The sequence below is a fragment of the Anguilla rostrata genome, chromosome 2, assembly GCF_018555375.3.
Source record: "Anguilla rostrata isolate EN2019 chromosome 2, ASM1855537v3, whole genome shotgun sequence".
Taxonomy (NCBI): Eukaryota; Metazoa; Chordata; class Actinopteri; order Anguilliformes; family Anguillidae; genus Anguilla; species Anguilla rostrata.
Window position 1 is genome coordinate 57863655 of NC_057934.1, and position 26341 is coordinate 57889995.

General features: G+C 50.1%; 1 protein-coding gene across 3 annotated transcripts in view; it reads left to right on the forward strand.

Annotated features, from left to right (window-relative positions):
• LOC135249256 (CREB-binding protein-like) overlaps positions 1–26341 on the forward strand; it is a 72842-nt gene that overhangs the window by 34290 nt on the left and 12211 nt on the right. The window contains exons 3-20 of one of the 3 annotated variants that reach the window (XM_064324689.1): positions 1078–1200; positions 1752–2028; positions 6256–6369; positions 8085–8312; positions 8714–8816; positions 9389–9526; positions 10189–10306; positions 10859–11222; positions 11511–11573; positions 14481–14602; positions 16572–16757; positions 17847–18137; positions 18863–19042; positions 19545–19716; positions 21879–21997; positions 22373–22612; positions 23288–23376; positions 24662–24742. In XM_064324689.1, the coding sequence (XP_064180759.1) occupies positions 1078–1200; positions 1752–2028; positions 6256–6369; positions 8085–8312; positions 8714–8816; positions 9389–9526; positions 10189–10306; positions 10859–11222; positions 11511–11573; positions 14481–14602; positions 16572–16757; positions 17847–18137; positions 18863–19042; positions 19545–19716; positions 21879–21997; positions 22373–22612; positions 23288–23376; positions 24662–24742 (3008 nt within the window). Of the gene's footprint in view, positions 1–1077; positions 1201–1751; positions 2029–6255; positions 6370–8084; positions 8313–8713; positions 8817–9388; positions 9527–10188; positions 10307–10858; positions 11223–11510; positions 11574–14480; positions 14603–16571; positions 16758–17843; positions 18138–18862; positions 19043–19544; positions 19717–21878; positions 21998–22372; positions 22613–23287; positions 23377–24661; positions 24743–26341 lie in introns of all 3 variants that reach the window. The other 2 variants (XM_064324688.1, XM_064324690.1) reach the window with 2 other exon arrangements.

Consider the following 26341-nt stretch of genomic DNA (forward strand, 5'->3'; position numbering starts at 1 on the left):
AAGCAGAGGGGTGAAGGGTCGCTGGTTTTTGGGTCTGGAAGAGGACTGTGGGCCTGCCTGGGTCTGTTGGAAGGCTCTGTGTGTGTGTGTCAGCGGGACGCCTGCAACTGCACACCCCTCAGCCCCTCATACCCCTCCTGCTGCAGGGGTGAACCCTGAGCACACTGTGCGTGCGTGTGTGTGACTGCTGCTACGTCTAGCAGTGTGTGTGTGTGTGTGTGTGTTGCCACGTCTGTAGCAGTGTGTGTGTGCTTTGTATTCATGTGCGTTTGTGTGTGCACGTGTGCGTGTGGAACACACAAGTAGTAGATGTTGACCTTGGACCATGCGGGTGACAGTGGGCTGTGTAGCGATGGGTCCTGTGTCCTGTTCCCCACTCTGTGGGAGTGTGAGGGGAGGTCACTGTGAGAGTGCTGCCTAAATCAGAGGGATGCTGTTTGTATGCCTGCATAAGAACTGCGCTCTCATAGCAGTGTAAAATAGGGAAGGAAGCGCGTTTTTACCGCTGACAGCTATTATGGGGACCGAGTACGTCAGCTAGGCGTGAGAGCCAGGTGTCACTTCTGAAGCGTTTGACTGAAAATGCTTTTTTTTTAGCGGGTGAGAGAGTTGTAAGAGGGGTTTCTCATTCTGGGAATGATTCTGTAGCTGCCGTTTGTATTTCCTAGAGAATGTGCAATAGGTAATGTGCTGGGAGACCAGCAGAACTGAAGAAGCAGCAGCAAGCAGCTCAGGGTTTTCCATCTTTGGGAAAGGCCATGTGAAGAAAAAGTCTGTGGAGGTCGAGTCAGAAATCTGTGTACATCGCTGGAAAGCCATACGTGCCAAGCAGCAGGCCTGCTGAATGGTGAACTATGATAATCATATCAGTGGCGGTTTTGGTGTGTGAGCGTCTGCCACTGGTGTCTCCACACCTATGAGTGTGTTGGGGTTTTTTTTTTTTTTTTCATAAAACTGTGAATTTTACAGCTGATTTTAGGCTGCCTCAGTCCTCGACTTTCCACCAGTGCTACTCAACCTTAACTTAACCTCCCCTCCATCCCTCCCCTCTCTCCCCCTCTCTCTCTCTCTGTGCAGATGGGCTTTGGCCAGGCGTTTGGGCAGGGCTCGGGGGTGGGCGCTCAGCTGCAGGGCAAGGCGGGGCTGCCATCCTTCCCCTCGGACCTGAAGAGCGCGCCCGTGAGCGGCGTGCCCGGCCTGGTGAGTTCGAGTGCCATGGGGGCGGGGTTTACAGCGTTACACCATGCCGCTGTCTGCGGAGGGAGTGTGAAAGTGTAATAATGCTAATGATCTCTCTGTGTGTTTCTTTATTTTCCCCCTTCTCTCTTTCTCTGTGTTTGTCCTCTCCTCCGGTTTCTCTCCTGCACTCCGCCTTTCTCTCCCCCTCTTTCATTTTTCTCATTCCTTATTTCTTGTTCCCTCTCCTTGCCTTCTCTCTAATTCTTCCTTCCTTTCTTCTCGCTCTCTCCATACCTGTCCCCCCACCCCGATCTCTTTCTTTCCCTCTCTTTCTCCCTCACACACTCTCCCCTTTCTTTTCGCCTCTCTCTCCCCTTTCTTTCCTCTCTCTCCTCTCTTTCCATCTCTCTCCCTCCCTCCCCTCCCTCTCCCCTCCTCCTCACTCTTTCTGTCCCACCTCTCTCCCCCCTCTCTTTTTTTCTCCCCCCTCTCTCGGTCTCTCTCCATCTCTCTCCCTCTCCCCCCTCCTCTCTCTCTCTCACTGTCCTCCGGACCTGCGGGGGGCGCTGCAGTCTCAGATGCAACAGCAGCAGGCCCAGGCCCAGGCTCAGCAGCAGGTGCCCTCGGTGGGCGTGGTCCCGGGGCAGGGCGTGTCGGCGGGCCCCACGGCCGACCCGGAGAAGCGCAAGCTGATCCAGCAGCAGCTGGTCCTGCTGCTCCACGCCCACAAGTGCCAGCGGCGCGAGCAGGCCAACGGGCAGGTGCAGGCCTGTGCCCTGCCCCACTGCCGCACCATGAAGAACGTCCTCAACCACATGACCCACTGCCAGGCCGGCAAGTCCTGCCAGGGTGAGACCCCGTCATTACTGCTGCTGCTGCTCTACCGGTCCTTATCACTGCTGTTTTTGTCTTCGCTTTCGATCAGTGGGTGGAGCTTCTGTGGGTCTAATGGGGCAGAGTGTAGCGTTAGGGGGCGGAGCTTCTGCAGCTCTGATGGAGTGGCGTGTAGCGATCAGTGGGTGGAGCTTCTGCGGGTCTAATGGGGCCGAGTATATCGACAGCCATTTTTTTTCAGTTTGAGTTTTTTAATTTTTAATTAAAATCTTCTTTATCTAGAAAAAAAAGTGACGGACAGTTTAATTGTGCGCAGGGCTCGTGATGAAACAGCTTTGCAGTGTTATCTGTCGGAATGGGGCTTGTGGTGTCATAGAAAATGTTGAAATAAGTCATTTCCAGCATGTGGTAATTTGAACCCTGGGATCAAAGCCCTGGCCAGGGGCGTTTTGTGTCGCCCTCGGCGATCCCACTTCGCCTCGTGTTGAAGTGTTGAAGTACCACGCTCTCTCTGACCTGGGGTAATATTAGCCTCATTAGTCTGTGTCTGTGCTGGTTTCCCTGGTTACTTTCTTCAGTGTCTCCAGGTTTATGAAAAGCACTTTGTTACTAATGAGGAGTTTATCAATATGCTGATTTTTTTAGGCCCTGCATATTTCTCAAGTTGCTAGTTTTTCCCACTTTATTATTGAAAATTCTCTGTTCTTGCTGTCAGCCTTTAGAGAGTGCATTCATCTCTATAACATGGTTATAACAGCCTTCAGTGTGCATAAATCTCTATAACATGGTTATAACAGCCTTCAGAGAGGGTGTTAATCTCTATAACATTGTTATAACAGCCTTCAGAGAGTGCATAAATCTCTATAACATGGTTATAACAGCCTTCAGAGAGGGTGTTAATCTCTATAACATGGTTATAACAGCCTTCAGAGAGTGCATAAATCTCTAACATGGTTATAGCCTAGCCTTTAGAGAGTGCAGTAATCTCTATAACATGGTTATAACAGCTTTCAGAGAGACTTGATCTTTATAACATGGTTATAACAGCCTTCAGAGTGCATTAATCTTTATAACATGGTTATAACCGCCTTCAGAAAGTGCGTTAATCTCTGTAACATTGTTATAACAGCCTTCAGAGTACGTTAATCTCTATAACGTGGTTATAACCGTAATTGGTGAGTTGGAAGGTCTCAGGACTGAATGGCGAGGCCTGAGTGAGGTCACTGTGGGGGGTTTCCACTCTTAGTCACATTTCCCTCTGCTTTGATTTTGCCTTAGCCCTGTAAAGCGTTGGGATAGTTGAGGCTTAGTTAACCTTTCTGCTGGTCGCAGCTCAATATTTCTGAGGGAACTGGGTGTTAATGTCTGGCCTTTCGAAAGTAACTAAATTTTATTTAATACGGCTAGCCTGTTAACGTGGAATATCATTTTGGTAAAAACCCTGTTCGACTGTACGTGCCCGTGCCGTGTTCTCCTCATGGGTCTCTGTAATTTTCTTCAGGAGGATCACGAGCCTAATAGTGATGGTTGTAATTCAGAGCGTGTGAAATGTCAAGTGCAGTTCATTAAAGTCGCTGTTTGCACTGTGAGGCAGTCGCTGCTGATGGTCATTACGCTCCCTGTGTGCAGAACCCTGGGGGGAGGGGGCGGGGAATTCCTCTGAGGCTGTCCCAGCCCCGGACGGCCGACGCGTTTAACACGTCATTCAGGCATTTACCGGACTCTCTCACACAGCGCAGTCTGTAACATACTGTCCCTTCAGAGAGCTGGGTCCTGATGCAGTTCAGCTCAAGCACTGCGGCCTTTCACTTTCAGGTTGAGCTAAGCCTGCAGGTCCCTCCCCACGGGAAACAAACCTGCCACTCAGAGTTTGCGGGTTTGATTCCCCCGTGGGGCACTGCTTGTTGTCCCCGTACAGCTGGCGCTGAATCTGATTCCCGGCAGTGCATATCCAGCTGTGTAAGTGGAAGTGTGTGTTGGAAATGAAGCCGGCTGTGTGAGTCATGGTGGGGAGGGTGTGTGCTGAAGGCCTGAGTTACGGGCTCAGCTCGGAGCTGGTGTGAAACCGCTGCCGTGCGTTGTGCCAGGCGGGAGGGCCGAGCCGTGGAACAGGCCGCGCGTTTGGAGAAAGCCTTGCTTTACCGCCTAGCCTCAGCTCAGCGCATTCATTCAGTCACTGATAGAGTTGCCTTACTCACTCATTCAGCCCTAACCCAACCTGTTCATTCAGTCACTGATAGAGTTGCCTTACTCACTCATTCAGCCCTAACCCAACCTGTTCATTCAGTCACTGATAGAGTTGCCTTACTCACTCATTCAGCCCTAACCCAACCTGTTCATTCAGTCACTGATGGAGTTGCCTTACTCACTCATTTAACCCTAACCCAACCTGTTCATTCAGTCACTGATAGTTGCCTTACTCACTCATTCAGCCCTAACCCAACCTGTTCATTCAGTCACTGATGGAGTTGCCTTACTCACTCATTCAGCCCTAACCCAACCTGTTCATTTAGTCACTGATAGAGTTGCATTACTCACTCATTCAGCCCTAACCCAACCTGTTCATTCAGTCACTGATAGAGTTGCCTTACTCACTCATTTAACCCAACCTGTTCATTCAGTCACTGATAGAGTTGCCTTACTCACTCATTCAGCCCTAACCCAACCTGTTCATTCAGTCACTGATAGTTGCCTTACTCCTCATTCAGCCCTAACCCAACCTGTTCATTCAGTCACTGATAGTTGCCTTACTCACTCATTCAGCCCTAACCCAACCTGTTCATTCAGTCACTGATAGTTGCCTTACTCACTCATTCAGCCCTAACCCAACCTGTTCATTCAGTCACTGATAGTTGCCTTACTCACTCATTCAGCCCTAACCCAACCTGTTCATTCAGTCACTGATAGTTGCCTTACTCACTCATTTAACCCAACCTGTTCATTCAGTCACTGATAGAGTTGCCTTACTCACTCATTCAGCCCTAACCCAACCTGTTCATTCAGTCACTGATGGAGTTGCATTACTCACTCATTCAGCCCTAACCCAACCTGTTCATTCAGTCACTGATAGAGTTGCCTTACTCACTCATTCAGCCCTAACCCAACCTGTTCATTCAGTCACTGATAGTTGCCTTACTCACTCATTCAGCCCTAACCCAACCTGTTCATTCAGTCACTGATAGAGTTGCCTTACTCACTCATTCAGCCCTAACCCAACCTGTTCATTCAGTCACTGATAGAGTTGCCTTACTCACTCATTCAGCCCTAACCCAACCTGTTCATTCAGTCACTGATAGTTGCCTTACTCACTCATTCAGCCCTAACCCAACCTGTTCATTCAGTCACTGATGGAGTTGCCTTACTCACTCATTCAGCCCTAACCCAACCTGTTCATTCAGTCACTGATGAGTTGCCTTACTCACTCATTCAGCCCTAACCCAACCTGTTCATTTAGTCACTGATAGTTGCCATTACTCACTCATTCAGCCCTAACCCAACCTGTTCATTCAGTCACTGATAGATTGCCTTACTCACCTTCAGCTTAACCCAACCTGTTCATTCAGTCACTGATAGGTTGCCTTACTCACTCATTCAGCCCTAACCCAACCTGTTCATTCAGTCACTGATAGAGTTGCCTTACTCACTCATTCAGCCCTAACCCAACCTGTTCATTCAGTCACTGATAGAGTTGCCTTACTCACTCATTCAGCCCTAACCCAACCTGTTCATTCAGTCACTGATAGTTGCCTTACTCACTCATTCAGCCCTAACCCAACCTGTTCATTCAGTCACTGATAGTTGCCTTACTCACTCATTCAGCCCTAACCCAACCTGTTCATTCAGTCACTGATAGTTGCCTTACTCACTCATTTAGCCCTAACCCAACCTGTTCATTCAGTCACTGATAGAGTTGCCTTACTCACTCATTCAGCCCAACCTGTTCATTCAGTCACTGATAGTTGCATTACTCACTCATTCAGCCCTAACCCAACCTGTTCATTCAGTCACTGATAGTTGCCTTACTCACTCATTCAGCCCTAACCCAACCTGTTCATTCAGTCACTGATGGAGTTGCCTTACTCACTCATTTAACCCTACCCCAACCTGTTCATTCAGTCACTGATGGAGTTGCCTTACTCATTTAACCCAACCTGTTCATTCAGTCACTGATGGAGTTGCCTTACTGTCTCGGAAGCTGTGATTGACTGACAGTCTCTCTCTCTCTCTCTGATTGGTCCCCAGTGGCTCACTGCGCGTCCTCGCGGCAGATCATCTCGCACTGGAAGAACTGCACCCGGCACGACTGCCCTGTCTGCCTGCCGCTGAAGAACGCCAGCGACAAGCGCAACCAGCAGCGTGAGTACCCAGCCAATCGCCTCCCACCACTGCCCGCCACCCACCAATCACAGGGTACGGAGACCCAGGCGGCTGCACGTCAGCCGTCATTACTGTGGCCCCTGCCAAACCAACGCCTTCTGGTCACTCACTAATTAGCATCCTAGTGTCTCTCTCTCTCGAATGGCCCAAAACACAGGAAGCAGACTTTGGCCTTAAGAAGTATCATTTTAAATGATCCACATTCCTCTTAAAGAATGTAATAAATGAATGCAAATTTGCAGCATTCTGCGCAAGTTTCCCAGTTAATTTGGGTGGGGATTCGCACGGCTGTGTGTTTGAGGGAAACTGCGCCCCCTGCAGGATGGCAGTGTCTCTCGGCGCTGACTGTGAAAGCATGAGAGACCAAGTGGATTCCTGCAGGGCTGGTAATCTGAGACCCAGGGAGAGGGCTCAGAAAAGGGGGCGGAGTCCACTGGCAGCCCTGCTGCGATTGGCCGGCTGGCTGGTGACTCATTTAAATCCCCCTGCTGTACTAGAGTGCAGCAGCAGCCTGGCAGTTTTTCTCCTTCTTTCTCTTTCTTTCTCTTTCTTGTGCTCTCTCACTCACTCACGCTTTCTCTTTCGCCCTCTCTCTCTCTCTCTCTCTCTCTCTCTCGCTCTTTGTGAGAACCGTAGTGAAAAAGTTGGAAAGGCCTTTGTTGCTTTTGGGAATTTGATTTGTGTTGGAAAAGAACATACGATTTTTTGTTTTTTTTTTGGGGGGGGGGGGGGGCGTGTTTGTGTGAAAATCTATTTGGGTTTAATAGAAATGTGAGGACGTTTTTTCCTGGATTTCTCTTCAGTCAGCCCACAGTCCTCCACTGTTACACTCTGGCAGCTCTGTGGCCCTCAAAGCCAGAGTCAGCAAACCCTTTTCTTTCTCTGCGATTTCCGTCTAATTAAAGCCAGGAGAGAGCATGTGGAGCCAATACAATCATTGGCTCCATTAGGCCACGCACTGGGGGGGTTGTCGCTAGGCGGGCGTCGGCCGGTCTGTTGAGGGCCACGCCCTCATTTGAGATGGTAAATGGTAAATGGACTGCATTTATATAGCGCTTTTATCCAAAGCGCTTTACAATTGATGCCTCTCATTCGCCAGAGCGGTTAGGGGTTAGGTGTCTTGCACAAGGACACTTCGACATGCCCAGGGCGGGGTTTGAACCGGCAACCCTCCGACTGCCAGACAATCGGTCTTACCTCCTGATCTATGTCGCCCCAGAGATGATCTGCCGTCATAAGGATGCTGCTCAGCTCAGTCCTGCAGTTACACTCTGCCTGCTCCCCATTCTCTGCACGCCGACTCCTGCAGCACACACACACACACTCCTGCTACACTCTTACAGGCTTGGACGTTGTCTTTAGGGCAGGTTTGATCTGTGAGGAATGGGAGGTTGGCATGGACGTGGGCAGGATGTGCAAATAGACTATTCACTGATGAAAAACGTAGTGACTGGCAGCCTGAATAGTCACTTATGAGTTGAGGTGACTGCGCTTGCCTTACGTCATTAATGGAACAGCGTGTGTTCGATAAATACGAGACGCCTACACCATGAATCAGGTCGTTAAGAGGAGTCCAGAAAACTGTTTTCCATGTGAACGCCTTAAGGGTGTCTGTGTGTGTGTGTGTGTGAGAGAGCGTGCGTGCTTGTGCAAAGGCTTACTGTGTCTTACTGTCTCTCCCCGCCTCTCTACAGCCATGCTGAGTTCCCCCAACGCGGGGCTGCAGAACGCCGTCGGCACGGCGGGCTCCGGCCCACAGGCCACGCCCACCATAAGCACGGCCACGCCCATCGACCCCAGCTCCATGCAGAGGGCCTACGCCGCCCTGGGCCTTCCCTACGGCAACCAGCCGGCTGCGCAGACGCAGGTCCCCGGGCAGCAGAACGCGCAGACGCCGCAGCTTCGCACCGTCAACGCGCTCGGTAATGGCCCCGCCCCTTCCTGTGCGTGTGCAGGAGCGACTGACTGTCGGTCAGGAAAACCGTGTGTGCTGGAATTTCGCGCACTGACAGGGATGGACACGGATGCACGTTCCTTCAGTTCAGTTGAAATTTTATTTAATTGATTGAAAACAAAACATTACGGCCAGTTATATTCATGAAGTGGATTTTCAATGGATTTCCTGAAATGGCTGAATTGAAATTAATCTTTCACCCAGATCTGGTCACTACCCGGTTTTTACCCAGGTTGGGTCACTATCCTGTTTTAGCCAGGTCTGAGCACTACTCTGTTTTGGCTAGATTGCTTGTGTACCTCGTGTTTGCGCGTTGTATTTCCCCACATTAGACCTTGGTGGTTTGACTCTGACCCTTGCCCCTTACAGGCACTGGCCAGATGAACATGGGGGGCGGGGCAATGGGCGTGGCCTCGTCGGAGCAGACCAACCTGCAGTCGGATTCTTCTCTTCCGTCCTCGCTGAACACCAGGTGAGTCTGATCCCCACCCACCGACCTGCCTAGATTGATTCTAGATAAGGGCTGCACATCCATGTTCCTGGAGATGTACCGTCCTGTAGGCTTTCACTCCTACCCTAATTTGGCACACCTGCTTCCACTAATCAGCAGCTCAATAAGATCTCTAGCTCTTGAATGAGCTGTGCTTTTTCTGAGTTGGAGTAAAAACTCTAGGAACAAGATCTCCAGGAACAGGGTTGGGCAGCCTTGCTCTTGCTGTGAAATGAGGCGTGCTTTGTTAGGGTTGGAACGAAAACCTGCAGGACGGTAGATCTCCAGGAACAGGGTTGGGCAGTTCTGCTCTAGCTGTTGAATGAGCTGCACTTTATTAGTGTTAGATTGCAGATCTACAGGATGGTAGATCTCCAGGAACAGGGTTGGGCCACCCTGCTTTTGACAAGAATGAAATATCTGAGGACTTAAAAGCTCAGTTATGGCTGACTTAATGATGTAACTTAACAGCAGTCTGATGAAATGAGAAGCTGTTAGCCTGCGTTAGCCACCTCCTCGTTTCACACCGAGCTGTCCTTCACTCTGCCCCACAGCCAGCTGATGTCAGACGGGCCGGGCGTGGCCAACATGGGCAGCCTGCCCACTGCCGCTCCGCTGTCCACCAGCGGGGTGAGGAAGGCGTGGCACGAGCACGTCACTCAGGACCTGCGCACCCACCTGGTGCACAAACTGTGAGTCCCGCCCCCTACTGTAGCCTGACATACTGCACACCTGCTCATAATGTACGCTCATTACACACCTGCTGATAATGCACAGACTCATCACACACCTGCTGATAATGTACATACTGATTACACACCTGCTGATAATGCACAGACTCATCACACACCAGCTGATAATGTACATACTGATTACACACCTGCTGATAATGTACATACTGATTACACACCTGCTGATAATGTACATACTGATTACACACCTGCTGATAATGCACAGACTCATCACACACCTGCTCATAATGCACAGACTCATCACACACCTGCTAATAATGCACAGACTCATCACACACCTGCTGATAATGCACAGACTCATCACACACCTGCTGATAATGCACAGACTCATCACACACCTGTTGATAATGTACAGACTTATTACACACCTGCTGATAATGCACAGACTTATTACACACCTGCTCATAATGCACAGACTCATCACACACCTGCTCTTAATGTACCTGTGTACAATGTGTTCACAACACACCTCTTCATAAAACACCTATTTGTAACGTGTACCTACTCATACTGTGCCTGGAGAGCTGAAGGACCAGTGTGTGTGTCTGCGTGTGTGTCTGCGTGTGAAGCAGCATGCTGACGTAGCTCCTCTCCTCCTGCAGTGTTCAGGCCATCTTCCCCACCCCTGACCCAGCTGCGCTGAAGGACCGGCGCATGGAGAACCTGGTGGCCTACGCCCGCAAGGTGGAGGGGGACATGTACGAGTCCGCCAACAGCAGGGTACGGCTCGGCTCAGATCGGATCGGTCCGCGTGTGACCCGTCCTGGCCCGTCTCACGCCACAGTACCGCCCACGTGCAGAAAAGTGCAGAGAATACCGCAGCTGTGAATGCACGTACCCATCAGACCTGGATCCAGTGTGGTTTTATTATACTTTAACCCTTTATCTGCTGGCAATACACTCCCGTGGGACCCTTGAGAATATCCAAGAAATATTTTTATTGCTGAACAAAACATATAGTCAATTCACGAGAGAATTCTGTTTCAAACATTTCTGAGAACTACAAATTATTTGGTTTATGATGGTCAGTTTCTGCAGCCATCTGCAATTTTTACTGGTGTCTAATGTGTTAAAGCCTTTTAAATGATTATTTTATCCAGGTCTGGTTCTGACAGTGCAGTGTACAATGAACAAGTATGTTTCAGGCTTATTAAGTGACAACTTGGCGTAATGTCATTGTGGGTTGGAAGCGTTGTTGGACTGTGGATTACCCAGAATGCCCCGGCGAGCGCCTTACGTGTGTCCGTCCGTCTGTCCGTCCGTTTCTCTCAGGACGAATACTACCACTTTTTGGCGGAGAAGATCTATAAGATCCAGAAGGAGCTGGAGGAGAAGAGGCGGTCTCGGCTGCAGAAGCAGATCATTAACCAGGCCCCGCTCGTAGCCCAAGGCAACCAACAGCCCGGCCTGACCCCCCCCAACGCCCTGGGGCCCCCCCAGCCAGGCCTGACCCCACCCAATACCCTGGGCCCACCCCAGCCCGGTCTGGCCCAGCCAAATGCCCTGGGGCCCCCCCAGCCCAACACCCTGGGGCCCTCCCAGCCTGGCCTGGCCCAGCCCAATGCTCTGGGGCCCCCCCAGCCCGGCCTGACCCCGCCCAACTCTCTGGGCCCCCCCCAGTCCGGCCGCTCTCCCAGTGAGTACCCAGCACGAATGTTTGTGTTCTGTGTCCAAGTAAAGGGACTTGACTGACTCACTCAGTCTCTTGCTCGCTCACTCACTCACTCAGCGTCTCACACACTTACTCAGTCTCTCACCTCGCTCACTCGCTTCTCAAGATCGCTGTACCTGTGGATGCTGTTGTGAGTGCATGTTCTTTTTTCCTCTCTCTGATGTGGCTGTCTGTTGCCTTCTCTCTCTCTCACTCCCTTCAATTTTTCTCTTTCCCTCTCTCTCTCTTCCTCCCTCCCTCCCTCTCTCTCAGATGGACCTGTGCCTATGCCCAATGTGCCAAATCAGATGATGAATCGCATGCAGGTTTCTCCAGGTACATGTCCCCTCCCCTCTCTGCTGTGTGCGAGTGACACAGCAGTCTTTCACATTCAAACCTCTGCCTTTGCACAGTGCACCCAGCCCTTCAGACTGCTCGCTATAGGAATAAGAGCGTGGAGAATACAGCCCTTCAGACTGCTCGCTATAGGAATAAGAGTGTGGAGAATACAGCCCTTCAGACCACACGCTATAGGAATAAGAGCGTATGGCGAATACAGCCCTTCAGAGTGCTCGCTATAGGAATAAGAGCGTGGAGAATACAGCCCTTCAGACTGCTCGCTATAGGAATAAGAGTGTGGAGAATACAGCCCTTCAGACCACACGCTATAGGAATAAGAGCGTATGGCGAATACAGCCCTTCAGACGGCTCGCTATAGGAATAAGAGCGTGGAGAATACAGCCCTTCAGACTGCTCGCTATAGGAATAAGAGCGTGGAGAATACAGCCCTTCAGACTGCTCGCTATAGGAATAAGAGTGTGGAGAATACAGCCCTTCAGACCACACGCTATAGGAATAAGAGCGTATGGCGAATACAGCCCTTCAGACGGCTCGCTATAGGAATAAGAGCGTGGAGAATACAGCCCTTCAGACTGCTCGCTATAGGAATAAGAGCGTGGAGAATACAGCCCTTCAGACTGCTCGCTATAGGAATAAGAGCGTGGAGAATACAGCCCTTCAGACTGCTCGCTATAGGAATAAGAGCGTATGGCGAATACAGCCCTTCAGACTGCTCGCTATAGGAATAAGAGTGTGGAGAATACAGCCCTTCAGACTGCTCGCTATAGGAATAAGAGCATGGAGAATACAGCCCTTCAGACCACACGCTATAGGAATAAGAGCGTATGGCGAATACAGCCCTTCAGACGGCTCGCTATAGGAATAAGAGCGTGGAGAATACAGCCCTTCAGACTGCTCGCTATAGGAATAAGAGCGTGGAGAATACAGCCCTTCAGACTGCTCGCTATAGGAATAAGAGCGTGGAGAATACAGCCCTTCAGACTGCTCGCTATAGGAATAAGAGCGTGGAGAATACAGCCCTTCAGACTGCTCGCTATAGGAATAAGAGCGTGGAGAATACAGCCCTTCAGACTGCTCGCTATAGGAATAAGAGCGTGGAGAATACAGCCCTTCAGACTGCTCGCTATAGGAATAAGAGCGTGGAGAATACAGCCCTTCAGACTGCTCGCTATAGGAATAAGAGCGTGGAGAATACGGCCCCTCAGACTGCTCGCTATAGGAATAAGAGCGTGGAGAATACAGCCCTTCAGAGTGCTCACTATAGGAATAAGAGCGTGTGGAGAATACAGCCCCTCAGACTGCTCGCTATAGGAATAAGAGCGTGGAGAATACAGCCCTTCAGGCTGCACACTGTCGGAATAAGAGCGTGGAGAATACAGCCCTTCAGAGTGCAGGCTATAGGAATAAGAGCGTGGAGAATACAGCCCTTCAGAGTGCAGGCTATAGGAATAAGAGCGTGGAGAATACAGCCCTTCAGACTGCTCGCTATAGGAATAAGAGCATGGAGAATACAGCCCTTCAGAGTGCAGGCTATAGGAATAAGAGCGTGGAGAATACAGCCCTTCAGAGTGCAGGCTATAGGAATAAGAGCGTGGAGAATACAGCCTTTCAGACTGCTCGCTATAGGAATAAGAGCGTGGAGAATACAGCCCTTCAGAGTGCAGGCTATAGGAATAAGAGCGTGGAGAATACAGCCCTTCAGAGTGCAGGCTATAGGAATAAGAGCGTGGAGAATACAGCCCTTCAGACTGCTCGCTATAGGAATAAGAGCGTGGAGAATACAGCCCTTCAGACTGCTCGCTATAGGAATAAGAGCGTGGAGAATACAGCCCTTCAGACTGCTCGCTATAGGAATAAGAGCGTGGAGAATACAGCCCTTCAGACTGCTCGCTATAGGAATAAGAGCGTGGAGAATACAGCCAGTGTTGAGCACTAGAGCCATTAGAGCAGAGCTGTAAGCAGAGTGGCTCAGGTGCTTTTACACACCTTTCTCATTATGTCTTATGAGTGTGATTGTGGCAGAGGCCTGCTCAGCCTCCTGTATTTCTCGGGTTTAAGCTCAACATTAGAAAGTGGGTATGAAGAGTTGAGAGTTCCCTGGAACATGGATGTCTTTTTTAGCTTAGCACACACCTAGCTTCCAGGTGCACTCGATCGCATGATATTGGTTGCTGTTATGGACTTGCTGTCTGGGTGGCTGCAGTGGCTTCACGTGGTGCACTGTCAAGCTGTCCTCTTTGAGGATGTCAATTCCCTCTGGCCCCCCCTAGTGGTCAGACAGGGCAGAAGCGGGGCAAGGCAACAAGCTGACGAGGGCACTGTAGACCTGCAGCTGTGACTCAAAGTGCTGATTCTGATTCTTGGAGAGAAAATGCATGCATTAATAATTAACATCCTACTTCTACTACTACTACTAATCATAATAATAATAATAAACTCAACACTTCCACTCGCGGTCATGCTCTGACAGTGTTGTGGTGGAGTTTGGCTCAGAGCTGTTCAGTAATTAAAAAGCAGCCGGCCCTGCTCACCTTTATATTTTCACTTTTAAAACGATGAAACGTTAAATTTAAACACAGATTTTTAAACATGCGGCAGACCCTGTCATCCACTGCTTACATGCAGTCCTCCTTGGCTTTTACTGAAGCAGTTCAGGTTGGGCACTTTTAACACAGGTGCTTATGGCAGGTGGGAATCAAACCTGCAACCCCTGAGTTGGCAGCCCAGTTCCCTAACCTGTATGCTGCGCTATATATAATATATTTTTTAATGTATTATATTAATTAAAAGGCTTTATATTTCAAAATATTTTCCCGAATGTGTATATAGTATCTGATGAGTGTAACAAACCTATGGTGCGTGTGTGTCCATGTGTTTCTGCAGGAATAAACCAGTTCAGCTCCATGCCCATGCAGAACGTGCAGATGTCTCAGGCGTCCATGGGCACCCGCGCCGCCTCCCCCATGAACCACCCTGTGCAGATTAACATGGGCTCCGTCCCAGCCGTGAGTCACACCGCAGACACGAGTCTGTCTGTCCTCCCTGTGTCCCTCTCACACTCATTTACCGTGTTAGCCAGGTTAGAGGCCCTGTGAGTAACTGTGTTAGCCAGGTTAAAGGCTGTGTGAGTAACTATGTTAGTCAGGTTAAAGGCTGTGTGAGTAACTATGTTAGTCAGGTTAAAGGCCGTGTGAGTAACTGTGTTAGCCAGGTTAAAGGCTGTGTGAGTAACTGTGTTAGCCAGGTTAAAGGCCGTGTGAGTAACTGTGTTAGCCAGGTTAAAGGCCGTGTCAGTAACTGTGTTAGCCCGGTTAAAGGCCATGTGAGTAACTGTGTTAGCCCGGTTAGAGGCCGTGTCAGTAACTGTGTTAGCCCGGTTAAAGGCCATGTGAGTAACTGTGTTAGCCAGGTTAAAGGCCTTGTGAGTAACTGTGTTAGCCCTGTTAAAGGCCGTGTGAGTAACTGTGCTAGCCCAGTTAAAGACCGTGTCAGTAACTGTGTTAGCCAGGTTAAAGACTGTGTCAGTAACTGTGTTAGCCAGGTTAAAGGCCGTGTGAGTAACTGTGTTAGCCAGGTTAAAGGCCGTGTGAGTAACTGTGTTAGCCAGGTTAAAGGCCGTGTCAGTAACTGTGTTAGACAGGTTAAAGGCCGTGTGAGTAACTGTGTTAGCCCGGTTAAAGGCTGTGTGAGTAACTGTGTTAGCCAGGTTAAAGGCTGTGAGTAACTGTGTTAGCCAGGTTAAAGGCCGTGTGAGTAACTGTGTTAGCCAGGTTAAAGGCCGTGTGAGTAACTGTGTTAGCCAGGTTAAAGGCCGTGTCAGTAACTGTGTTAGCCCGGTTAAAGGCTGTGTGAGTAACTGTGTTAGCCCGGTTAAAGGCCGTGTCAGTAACTGTGTTAGCCAGGTTAAAGGCCGTGTGAGTAACTGTGTTAGCCAGGTTAAAGGCTTGTCAGTAACTGTGTTAGCCAGGTTAAAGGCCGTGTCAGTAACTGTGTTAACCAGGTTAAAGGCCGTGTCAGTAACTGTGTTAGCCAGGTTAAAGGCCGTGTGAGTAACTGTGTTAGCCAGGTTAAAGGCTGTGTGAGTAACTGTGTTAGCCAGGTTAAAGGCCGTGTCAGTAACTGTGTTAGCCAGGTTAAAGGCTGTGAGTAACTGTGTTAGCCAGGTTAAAGGCCGTGTGAGTAACTGTGTTAGCCCGGTTAAAGGTTTGTCAGTAACTGTCTTAGCCAGGTTAAAGGCTGTGTCAGTAACTGTGTTAGACAGGTTAAAGGCTGTGTCAGTATCATTGTGCCACTGTGTTTACTGAGACATGTTCTTCACTGAACATCCTAATGCTGATGTCACAATCACTACTGGTGACTGAAGCGATGGAGTTCTAGAACACTGACCTACTTTTCAAATGGGTGTATTATTTTATGAGCTCAGTGGTTTATTTGATCTGGGCATTGTTTTGATGATGTGATGATCTAGATCAGGGATGGGACACCCTGGTGTTTGAGTGCCAGGCATGGTCCTGGTTTTTGCTCTATCCTAAGCTGTAACTACATAGCTGATTTACTATATTTTAATTAATCAGGTTTAATGAATGTAGGTGAGCATGTGCTGGAGGCACCCAATGTTTCACCATTGAGAATATTCCAGTTTATAATCATCCATCAGACTCTGGAGATGAAGCTCAGAAATGTCACCGGCACTCCTGGGCCAGGGTCGCCTAACCCGAATCTCGAACATGCGCATGCATCATTGGGGAAACCTCCTTTTTTTTTCTTTTCTTTTCTCCCCTCAATTAAAGTGGTTTTGTACTGTGGTCTCATAGAGATTCAGCGCTGGTGTGTACCAATAGAAACTGCTGAAATTAAAACAAGTAGTCCTCCCAGAATGCGGTTGTGCATCCCGGATTTTGCTCCAGGCATGCGTGGGTTTTTGGGGGTCCTGTGCTGATACTGTACCGATGTGCTTCTGTCCCCCTGCCCCAGATGGGAATGTCCCCATCGCGGATGCCGCAAGCGCAGGGCATGATGGGAGCGCACGCTAACAGCATGGTGGGCCAGACGCCCAGCCAGGCCCCCTTCATGTCCCAGCCCCAGTTCCCTGCATCCACCTCAGCCATGAATGTCAGTGTGGGCCTGAGCCAGCCTGGAGCTCAGAGCAGCGTCACGCAGGTGAGTGCATACACACACACACACACACCCACACATACAATCACATACACACACACACACACACAATCACATACACACACACACACCCACACATACACACACCCCCACACATACAATCACATACACATACACACACACACAATCACATACACACACACACACACACCCACACATACAATCACATACACACACACACACACACAATCACATACACACACACACACCCACACATACACACACCCCCACACATACAATCACATACACACACACACACATACAATCACATACACACACACCCACACATACACACACACACACACCCACACATACAATCACATACACACACACACACACATACAATCACATACACGTACACACACATACAATCACAAACACACACACACACACACACAATCACATACACATACACACACCCACACACACAATCACATACACACATACACACACACACACACACACACACAATCACATACACATACACACACACACACACCCACACATACAATCACATACACACACACACACACCCACACATACAATCACATACACACACACACACACACAATCACATACACGTACACACACGCACACACAATCACATACACACACACCCACACACACAATCACAATCACATACACGTACACACACGCACACACAATCACATACACACACACCCACACACACAATCACAATCACATAGACACACACACAGTCACATACACACACAGTCACATACATACACACACACACACAGTCACATACACACACAATCACATACAAACGCGTGCACCCACGCACACAATCACGAAGACACACACACGTAGAACATGTGTGCGGAACATGTCTCAGTGTGTTTGGGTTCCCTGCTCCCCGGCATGGGCTCTGCTTCTCAGGGACACTTCCACTGTTTCTCTGGCCTAACAGCAGCACAGATGTGCTCTGCACATATGCTTAGAGATGACTGTTGAAAAATGGTGAAATGTGTAAAAAGGAGGTGCTGTTTACGGAGCTGCTGTGCCTCTGCTCCCTGTGTCCTCCTCTTCCTCCCCCTCCTCCTCCTCCAGCAGCAGCAGCAGAATGCCTCCCTCCCCATGAGCGCCCTGAGCTCTATGGGCTCCCAGCTGCCCTGCGCCCCACCCCGCGCCACGCCCCCGCCTGCCGCCTCTGCCACCGCAGCAACCGCCAACCTGCAGCAGATCCAGCCCTCCAGCCGGGCCTCCACCCCCACCCCGGCCCCCACGCCCGGCATCCTCCCCGGCTCCACCCCCACACAGGGCACCCCGCCCAGCTCCGCCCCCGCCCAGCCCCGCACGCCCCAGCTGGACCCGCCCGCGCAGACTCAGCCGCCCTCCACTCCGGTGAGGCTCCGCCTCCCCCGCCCATGTGACATCAGCGTCAATTACAACTATTATAATTCATGTGTGTGACATGCTTTATGCTGTCAAGCCTTCAGGAGTGGACATACATATTGTGATCATATAAATATGCCAGTTTTCAAGTTGAAAACTGCATTTGGATGTGTTAGTTGATTAGTTTTTGTTCCTGCGTATCTGTATGCATGCATGGGTGTGTGTGTGTGTGTGTGTGTGTGTTTGCGGATATTGTTAATGAGTTCATCATGGACCTAATCAGTAAGTATAAACTTAAACTCCTGCACCAGAAAAGGGTTGTAAATGTACTTCTGTTGGCTGTGCACAGGACGTTAGCGATTCAGTGTTAAATTGTCCAAAATTGCAGCTTCTTGTGGGTGTGGGGCTGGAATGGGGGGATTTGAGAAAGGGCTCCGCTGGGCCTGCTCAGCTTTATCAATCCCCGGCCACAATAAACGAAACACTGAAACTTTTCATTTTCTCCAAAACAATGTACGTGGCGGATATGTTACAAAAGCGTAGCCTCTAAACATTAGTGTGATTATTAAGCAGTGTGGCCCAGTCACTTTCCCCCTGGTGAGCCGAGGTGTGAGTGCTCTGCTCCGCTCTGCTCCGCTCTCTTGCTGAGCGGCTGCAGTGGGGTGGGAGCAGTGCTACGGCTGGTTTGGGCATTAAGGAAGGCCCCCTCTCTCTCTCTCTCGGGTCTGTCTCAGCTCTCCCAGACAGCGGCCAGCGTGGACACCCGCGTCCCCACTCCAGCCTCCGTCGCCAGCGCCGACGCCCACTCCCAGCATGCCCTGCACGAGTTGCCAGCCTCCGAGCCCAAAGCCGAGGCCCGGGATCCAGAGCAGGGCTTTGAGCCCGGCGGAGCCAAGATGGAGGCCAAGAGAGAGGTGTGTCTGTCCTGCTGGAAGGGGCGGGGCGGGGTGGGGCGGGCTTGCGCCATCTTCATTAGGGCCCAGCCTGGGCGTACTGCTCTGGGGAAAAAAACAGCTGGGACTAAGATGGAGACCGATGTGTGGAGAGTTACACCCAAAGCAAATCGAAATGTTCTAAAGTGCTGTTAATTGTTGCCATGTTTGCGAGTCATATGGCGGTTATCATAGCTGTGAATGTGATAGTTATGAGCAGGGATCTCAAACTCTAGCCCTGGAGGACTGGAGTTAATCTTCCAGACATTGCGGCCCTCTGGGACTGGAGTTAAACCTGCAGCTCTCCTGTGGTTTAAGATCCCTGGTTATAAGTATGATTATATGTGGAGCTGCAGATGGTTCTGAGACACTGTGTGTATAAGTGGGCGGAGCCTCTCCCTCTGTGGGGTGTGGTCTGGTAAGTGAAGGTGGAGGTCAAAGGTGAGGGAACAGTGTGCTCACGTTGCTGCTCTTCCTCTGCCAGGTGGACGAGGATGGAGGCGCTCTGTCGGGGAAGCTCAAGGAGGAGCCCAAGCAGGAGGGCATGGAGGTGGAGGAGAAGAAACCCGACGTGAAGGTGGAGCCGAAGGAGGAGGAGGAAGGCGGTGCCAACGGCACGACCCCGTCCACGTCCCCCACCCAGCAGCGACGGAAGAGTGAGAACCCTGAAAACCCGCCTCTCAGCCCCTTTCTTAAACGTTTAAGGCCTGAGATTACACACACGTGATTAGACTCTTCATCACTGGACATTCTGATGCTGATGTCACAGTCATCACTGGTGACTGAAAGCAGTGGAGTTCCAGAACACTGACTAAAATTCTGAAAAAACAATCCAGACAAAGCCTCCTCTTGAACGGGTTAATATAGAGCAGTACCACAGCTTCCCAGGTGGGGCCTGGGGTTGAGACTGTAGAGTTAGCAGCAGTTTAAGCAAGGTTAGCGCCAGTCCTCAGTGCAGTTCTCAGTTTCCCTCGGGAGTCCACCGTGCGGTGTTCAGCTAGCAGCGTGTCTCATACTGTAGCATCCGGGGTCTTCCATACCATAGAAAGGCTTAGGCGCAGCGCCTAAGTGATTTTGCGGAGCGCCTTAAGCCGAATGAACGTAAAAAGGCATTTAGGCCACATTTCAGAATGAATGTAAAAACAACGGTGATGCGCTGACAAAAAACAAAAAAAAACAGAGAGGTGGCTTTATGGTTTTAAACACTCCGCGCTATGATGCCATTATAAATAGTAGCTGGTGAATGACGAGCGTTTTTATGTTTTTATACATGGTAGGTTAAATGCATTTACAGAATATAGCGTTTTTTTCCCCCAAGATGGTACTTCTCGATATAATTGTGCCGCCGTGTTAACACATTACTACGGTTGCGGCCGGGTCAGGCACTCTTCAGGGTAAAAAGAAATTTTAGGATAGCGCTTCCGAATTGCTTGTGTCGAAAGTGCTGCGACGGAAACAGCGATAGATTTACCCACGAGCCACATCTGTCCAAAATGTAAACAAGTAATCCAGTTTTCACGGTCGGGAAAACTTTTATGACAACGTTAGCCAGCGAAGCTAGTAGGTTGACGTTACGTAAAGATACCTCGATTGAGCTAACGTTAGTATCTAACGTGGCTTGGTAGCTAAACAAAGTTAGGCTGTGTTCACACGTAACGTCTTTTTCTGATGAAAACCGCTGGTCAAAGCGTTTTTCATATATTAAAAAAAAAAAAACACTGTTGTTCCAAAATATAGCTGAGAGTGCCTAAGCCCTCTGAAAACCTAGGGAAAACCCTGGCGTCTGTCTGCTGCAGCTGCGCAGAAAGTGTGCTCCTGTGGCCTCTGGGCTGCAGGGGGCGCTGCAGTGCTCGCATGGGCCGTTAACCACCGCCCAAATGAGGAGAAAAAGCAGGGCTGAAGTGTCCGTTCTGAGAGTTACAGTGAGTGATACTAATTAAGGGCTTTCTCCTTGATCCAGTGTATCTGTGCTCGAGGGTAGAGTTGGCTGGTTTCAGCCTACTCCTGTGAGATTGAAGTGGATTGAAATTGCATTAGATGCACGGCTTTAATTGTAATGCTAATTAAGTGTTAGCGATTAAACCGCAGCGTAGCCACGGGCTTGTTCTTGTGCCCTTCAAACTTTGAGCACTGACTTTACTCACTGTGGGAGATGTGGGGGTTGAATTTGGGGGTGCGTGATGCTGTACCCCGTCTCTGTGGGGGTTGAATTTGGGGGTGCGTGATGCTGTACCCCGTCTCTGTGGGGGTTGAATTTGGGTGTGCGTGATGCTGTACCCCGTCTCTGTGGGGGTTGAATTTGGGGGTGCGTGATGCTGTACCCCGTCTCTGTGGGGGTTGAATTTGGGGGTGCGTGATGCTGTACCCCGTCTCTGTGGGGGTTGAATTTGGGGGTGCGTGATGCTGTACCCCGTCTCTGTGGGGGTTGAATTTGGGGGTGCGTGATGCTGTACCCCGTCTCTGTGGGGGTTGAATTTGGGGGTGCGTGATGCTGTACCCCGTCTCTGTGGGGGTTGAATTTGGGGGTGCGTGATGCTGTACCCCGTCTCTGTGGGGGTTGAATTTGGGGGTGCGTGACGCTGTACCCCGTCTCTGTGGGGGTTGAATTTGGGTGTGCGTGATGCTGTACCCGTCTCTGTGGGGGTTGAATTTGGGGGTGCGTGATGCTGTACCCGTCTCTGTGGGGGTTGAATTTGGGGGTGCGTGATGCTGTACCCCGTCTCTGTGGGGGTTGAATTTGGGTGTGCGTGATGCTGTACCCCGTCTCTGTGAGGGTTGAATTTGGGTGTGCGTGACGCTGGACCCCGTTTCTCTCCAGTCTTTAAGCCCGAGGAGCTGCGGCAGGCCCTGATGCCCACACTGGAGTCGCTGTACCGCCAGGACCCCGAGTCCCTGCCCTTCCGCCAGCCTGTGGACCCCACCCTGCTGGGAATCCCGGTGAGTGCCTCTATGCAGGAGTACCCCATGCCCCCGTCTCAGGAGTACCCCATATTCTGCATGCAATGATCTGCATGGCCTAAATCAAAACTCCACTTTCACCTATGTAGTTGTCTCAGCTGAGTGATTGACAGGCATATGCTTATGTACCCTGCCTGGCCAAAAAAAAAGTCGCCATTTGGATTTTTTTGGACAGTGCCCACTGTACAAGCCTCTTTAGGCAGTGTTATGATCTGAGGTTGCTTCAGTTGGTCAGGTCTAGGCTCAGCAACGTTATAAAATGAAGTCAGCTGAGTACCTGATGGCTTGTTGAAACTCAGGGGTGATGGCCTGTTGAAGCTCAGGGGTGATAGCCAATTGTCCATCTGTTCGCAGGACTACTTTGACATAGTGAAGAACCCCATGGACCTGTCCACCATCAAGCGCAAGCTGGACACGGGCCAGTACCAGGAGCCCTGGCAGTACGTGGACGACGTCTGGCTCATGTTCAACAACGCCTGGCTGTACAACCGCAAGACCTCGCGCGTCTACAAGTACTGCTCCAAGCTGGCCGAGGTGTTCGAGCAGGAGATCGACCCCGTCATGCAGGGCCTGGGGTACTGCTGCGGCAGGAAGGTGAGTGTCCGTCCTGTGCGCGGGAGAGAGAGAGAGAGGCAGTATGGAGGCGTGTACAGGTCCTGTGTGCGGGAGAGAGAGAGAGAGAGGGAGAATGGAGGTGTGTGTACAGGTCCTGTGTGCGGGAGAGAGAGAGAGAGAGGGAGAATGGAGGTGTGTGTACAGGTCCTGTGCACTGGGGAGAGAGAGAGAGAGAAAGAGGGAGTGAGAGAGAGAGAGAGAGTGAGGGAGTATGGAGGTGTGTGTACAGATCCAGTGCATGGGAGAGAGAGAGTGAGGGAGTATGGAGGTGTGTGTACAGATCCAGTGCATGGGAGAGAGAGAGTGAGGGAGTATGGAGGTGTGTGTACAGATCCAGTGCATGGGAGAGAGAGAGTGAGGGAGTATGGAGGTGTGTGTACAGATCCAGTGCATGGGAGAGAGAGAGTGAGGGAGTATGGAGGTGTGTGTACAGATCCTGTGTGCAGGAGAGAGAGAGTGAGGGAGTATGGAGGTGTGCTGTGCACAGTAGAGAGAGAGTGACGGTGTGTGAAGGTTTGTGTACAGTCACAGTGATGATGTCACGGCCTGGATTTGAACCCTTAGCCACCACAGACGTCTTCAATGACCCCTCTCTCTCTCTCTCTGTCCCTTTGTCTCTCTCTCTCTGTCCTCTCCTCCTCTTGCTCTCCACAGTACGAGTTCTCTCCACAAACTCTGTGCTGCTACGGGAAGCAACTGTGCACAATCCCTCGAGACGGAACCTACTACAGCTACCAGAACAGGTGAACCAATGGCAATGGTGTGCGTGCGTGTGTGTGTGTGCGTACGTGTGCGTGCGTGCAGGCTGACTATCACTTCTCGGCCTGTCAGCCTTGTTTCAGAAGAGTGAAAGCAGCTGTCGGTTGCGGAGTGAGTAGGAGCCACCTGTGTGCTGTTTGTGTGCAAGGGAGATGGTGTGAAGTGTCGCACCACGCGGTTAGCGGTGCGCTTATGGCCAGGGTCTAGTATTTTTCTGCAGAATGTGCTCCCTTGCTCCTCCTGCTGTTCAGATCTTGGTACTGCAGTTGACTTGACATTCCATTGAAGAAAAAAAAATGGTTACGTTATCTGATATGTAATGCAGTGTAGTTTTTTTTTTACTGGAGAGCTCGGAATAGTAGGGATTTTTTTTATTATGTACACATTTTTAATGTACATCTGTTCTTCAGTTGCTGCTTAAAAAAACGCTGATATGTAAATGTTGCACGGAATTCCAAACAAAACAGGCTGCTTTTCCATCAAGTTTAGCACGCAGAGCTGTGTGTTTGCGTTTGTGTGTGTGTGTGTGCATTTGTCTGTGCTTGCATGTGTGTGTGTGTGTGTGTGTCCGTGTGTGTCCGTGCTTGCGCATGCACATACATTTGTGTTTGTGTGGGTATGTGTGTGTGTATGTACGTGTGAGTGGTTGTATGTGTGTGTGTGTGTACGTGTTTGTCCGTGGTTGTGTGCGTGTGCACGTATATGTGTGTGTGTTTGTGTGGGTATGTGTATGTGTACGTATGTGTGAGTGGGTGTATGTGTGTGTGCTTGTGTTTGTGTGGGTACATGTGTGTGTACGTATGTGTGAGTGGGTGTGTGTGTGTGTGCTTGTGTTTGTGTGGGTACGTGTATGTGTACGTATGTGTGAGTGTGTGTCTGTGTGTGTGTGGTTTGTGTGTGTGCTTGTGTTTGTGTGGGTACGTGTATGTGTACGTATGTGTGAGTGGGTGTATGTGTGTGTGCTTGTGTTTGTGTGGGTACGTATGTGTGAGTGGGTGTGTGTGAGTGGGTGTATGTGTGTGTGCTTGTGTTTGTGTGGGTACGTATGTGTGAGTGGGTGTATGTGTGTGTTTGTGGGGGTATGTGTATGTATGTGTGAGTGGGTGTGTGTGTGTTTGTGTTTGTGTGGGTACGTGTATGTGTATGTATGTGTGTGTTTGTGGGGGTACGTGTATGTGTATGAATGTGTGAGTGTGTGTCTGTGTGTGTGTTTGTGCACATGTCATTTGGCGGTCACGCGTTTATCCTCCTCGCTCTGGTTCCCTGCAGGTATCACTTCTGCGAGAAGTGCTTCAACGAGATCCAGGGCGACAGGGTAACCCTGGGAGACGACCCTGCCCAGCCACAGACGTGAGTGGCTCCGCCCCCTCGGCCTTCCCTCGCCGTTTCACACTCCCTGCGCTCAAATTCATGCCGACAGACTTGTTGCCGCCTGTAAAAAAAAGAAAAATTATAGAAAAATAAAATAAAAAATGAATTCTTAACGTGGCCGTATGGGAACAATTACTGGCTGGCCATCAACGTGTCTTTTCTGACAGAAGTCCAGCACTCTTTCGGAAAAGTGTCTGCTCTGCGCATTTCCGTTTTGTTTGGAGGAGAGCGGAGGCAATGCTTTGAAAAGCAGTCGGGTGCTCAGTCGTGCTGAAGACTGCCTCTGGTTCTAAGACTGTGTCTCTGGTTCTAAGACTGTGGCTGTGTCCCAATACAAAGTCAGCTGCCTTAGAAGGCAGCATTATCACCAATTTTCACACTTGTCCTTCGTAGGCATGTCCCAAACCAAAGTCATCCAAAATGGGTCCTTTTAAGGTGCCTCATTTGGGTTAAATTTTAAGGCAGTGTCTGATGCATCCTTCAACTGGAAGGCTATCCCATAGGTCTGTGCCATTTCCTCAGACTTCCCACTTCCGTTAAAATAATGGCGGCCCCAGCAAGCAAGGCGGTGGAAATGTGAATATGCAGTGTTTTAATCACATATAAAAGTGAATTTTAATTATTTAATACACTGGGATAATGTATTTAATGTTTTTAAACCTCGGTCAGTGAAACAGAACTGGCTAGCTAACTTGCTTGTAATCACATTACTTCCTAACGGAACAATGTAGCTAGCGTCAACTTGGCTTAGAACATACAGCGAACAACTGAAGTCATGATAATCCGGTTAAAACCAAAAAAAGTATCAGAACCAGTGGCTAGTTATGTAGTTAGCTGAACATAAAACACATTTTGTATTCCCTTAAATAGAGAATCAGAACAATTATGGCTGCAACGACAGAATCCGCATTTATTTGCGTAGAATCTGTCAGTTGGAAAGTTAAAGACGTCAGCTGTAACAGTAAACACTGATCTCGAGCGAGCACGAAAACTCTGTGACGTCATCCTGCCATCAAAGTCCGTCCCAAATTTGCTGCCTTTTGAGGTTCCTTTACCCTTAGGGTAGTGCCTGCAGATGGAGCTGCCTTCTAAGGATGCAGGCACCGAGGGGTATTGGGACCCAGCCTGTCTCGCCACACGCAGGCTGTCCTGTTAGAGCAGAGCTGGCTAAAGAGAAGCACGCGTGTGTGCAGGCGTACAGACTCAGCCTGCTAAAGCCTTCATATTAATGCTGTGATAAAAGCCTTCATACAGCACTAAACCCTTCTGTGTGCCTGGCCTGCATACAGCACTAAACCCTTCTGTGAGGCCGGCCTGCATACAGCACTAAACCCTTCTGTGAGGCTGGCCTGCATACAGCACTAAACCCTTCTGTGAGCCTGGCCTCATACAGCACTAAACCCTTCTGTAAGGCTGGCCTTCATACAGCACTAAACCCTTCTGTGAGGCTGGCCTTATACAGCACTAAACCCTTCTGTGAGGCTGGCCTCATACAGCACTAAACCCTTCTGTGAGGCTGGCCTTCATACAGCACTAAACCCTTCTGTGAGCACTAAACCCTTCTGTGAGGCTGGCCTT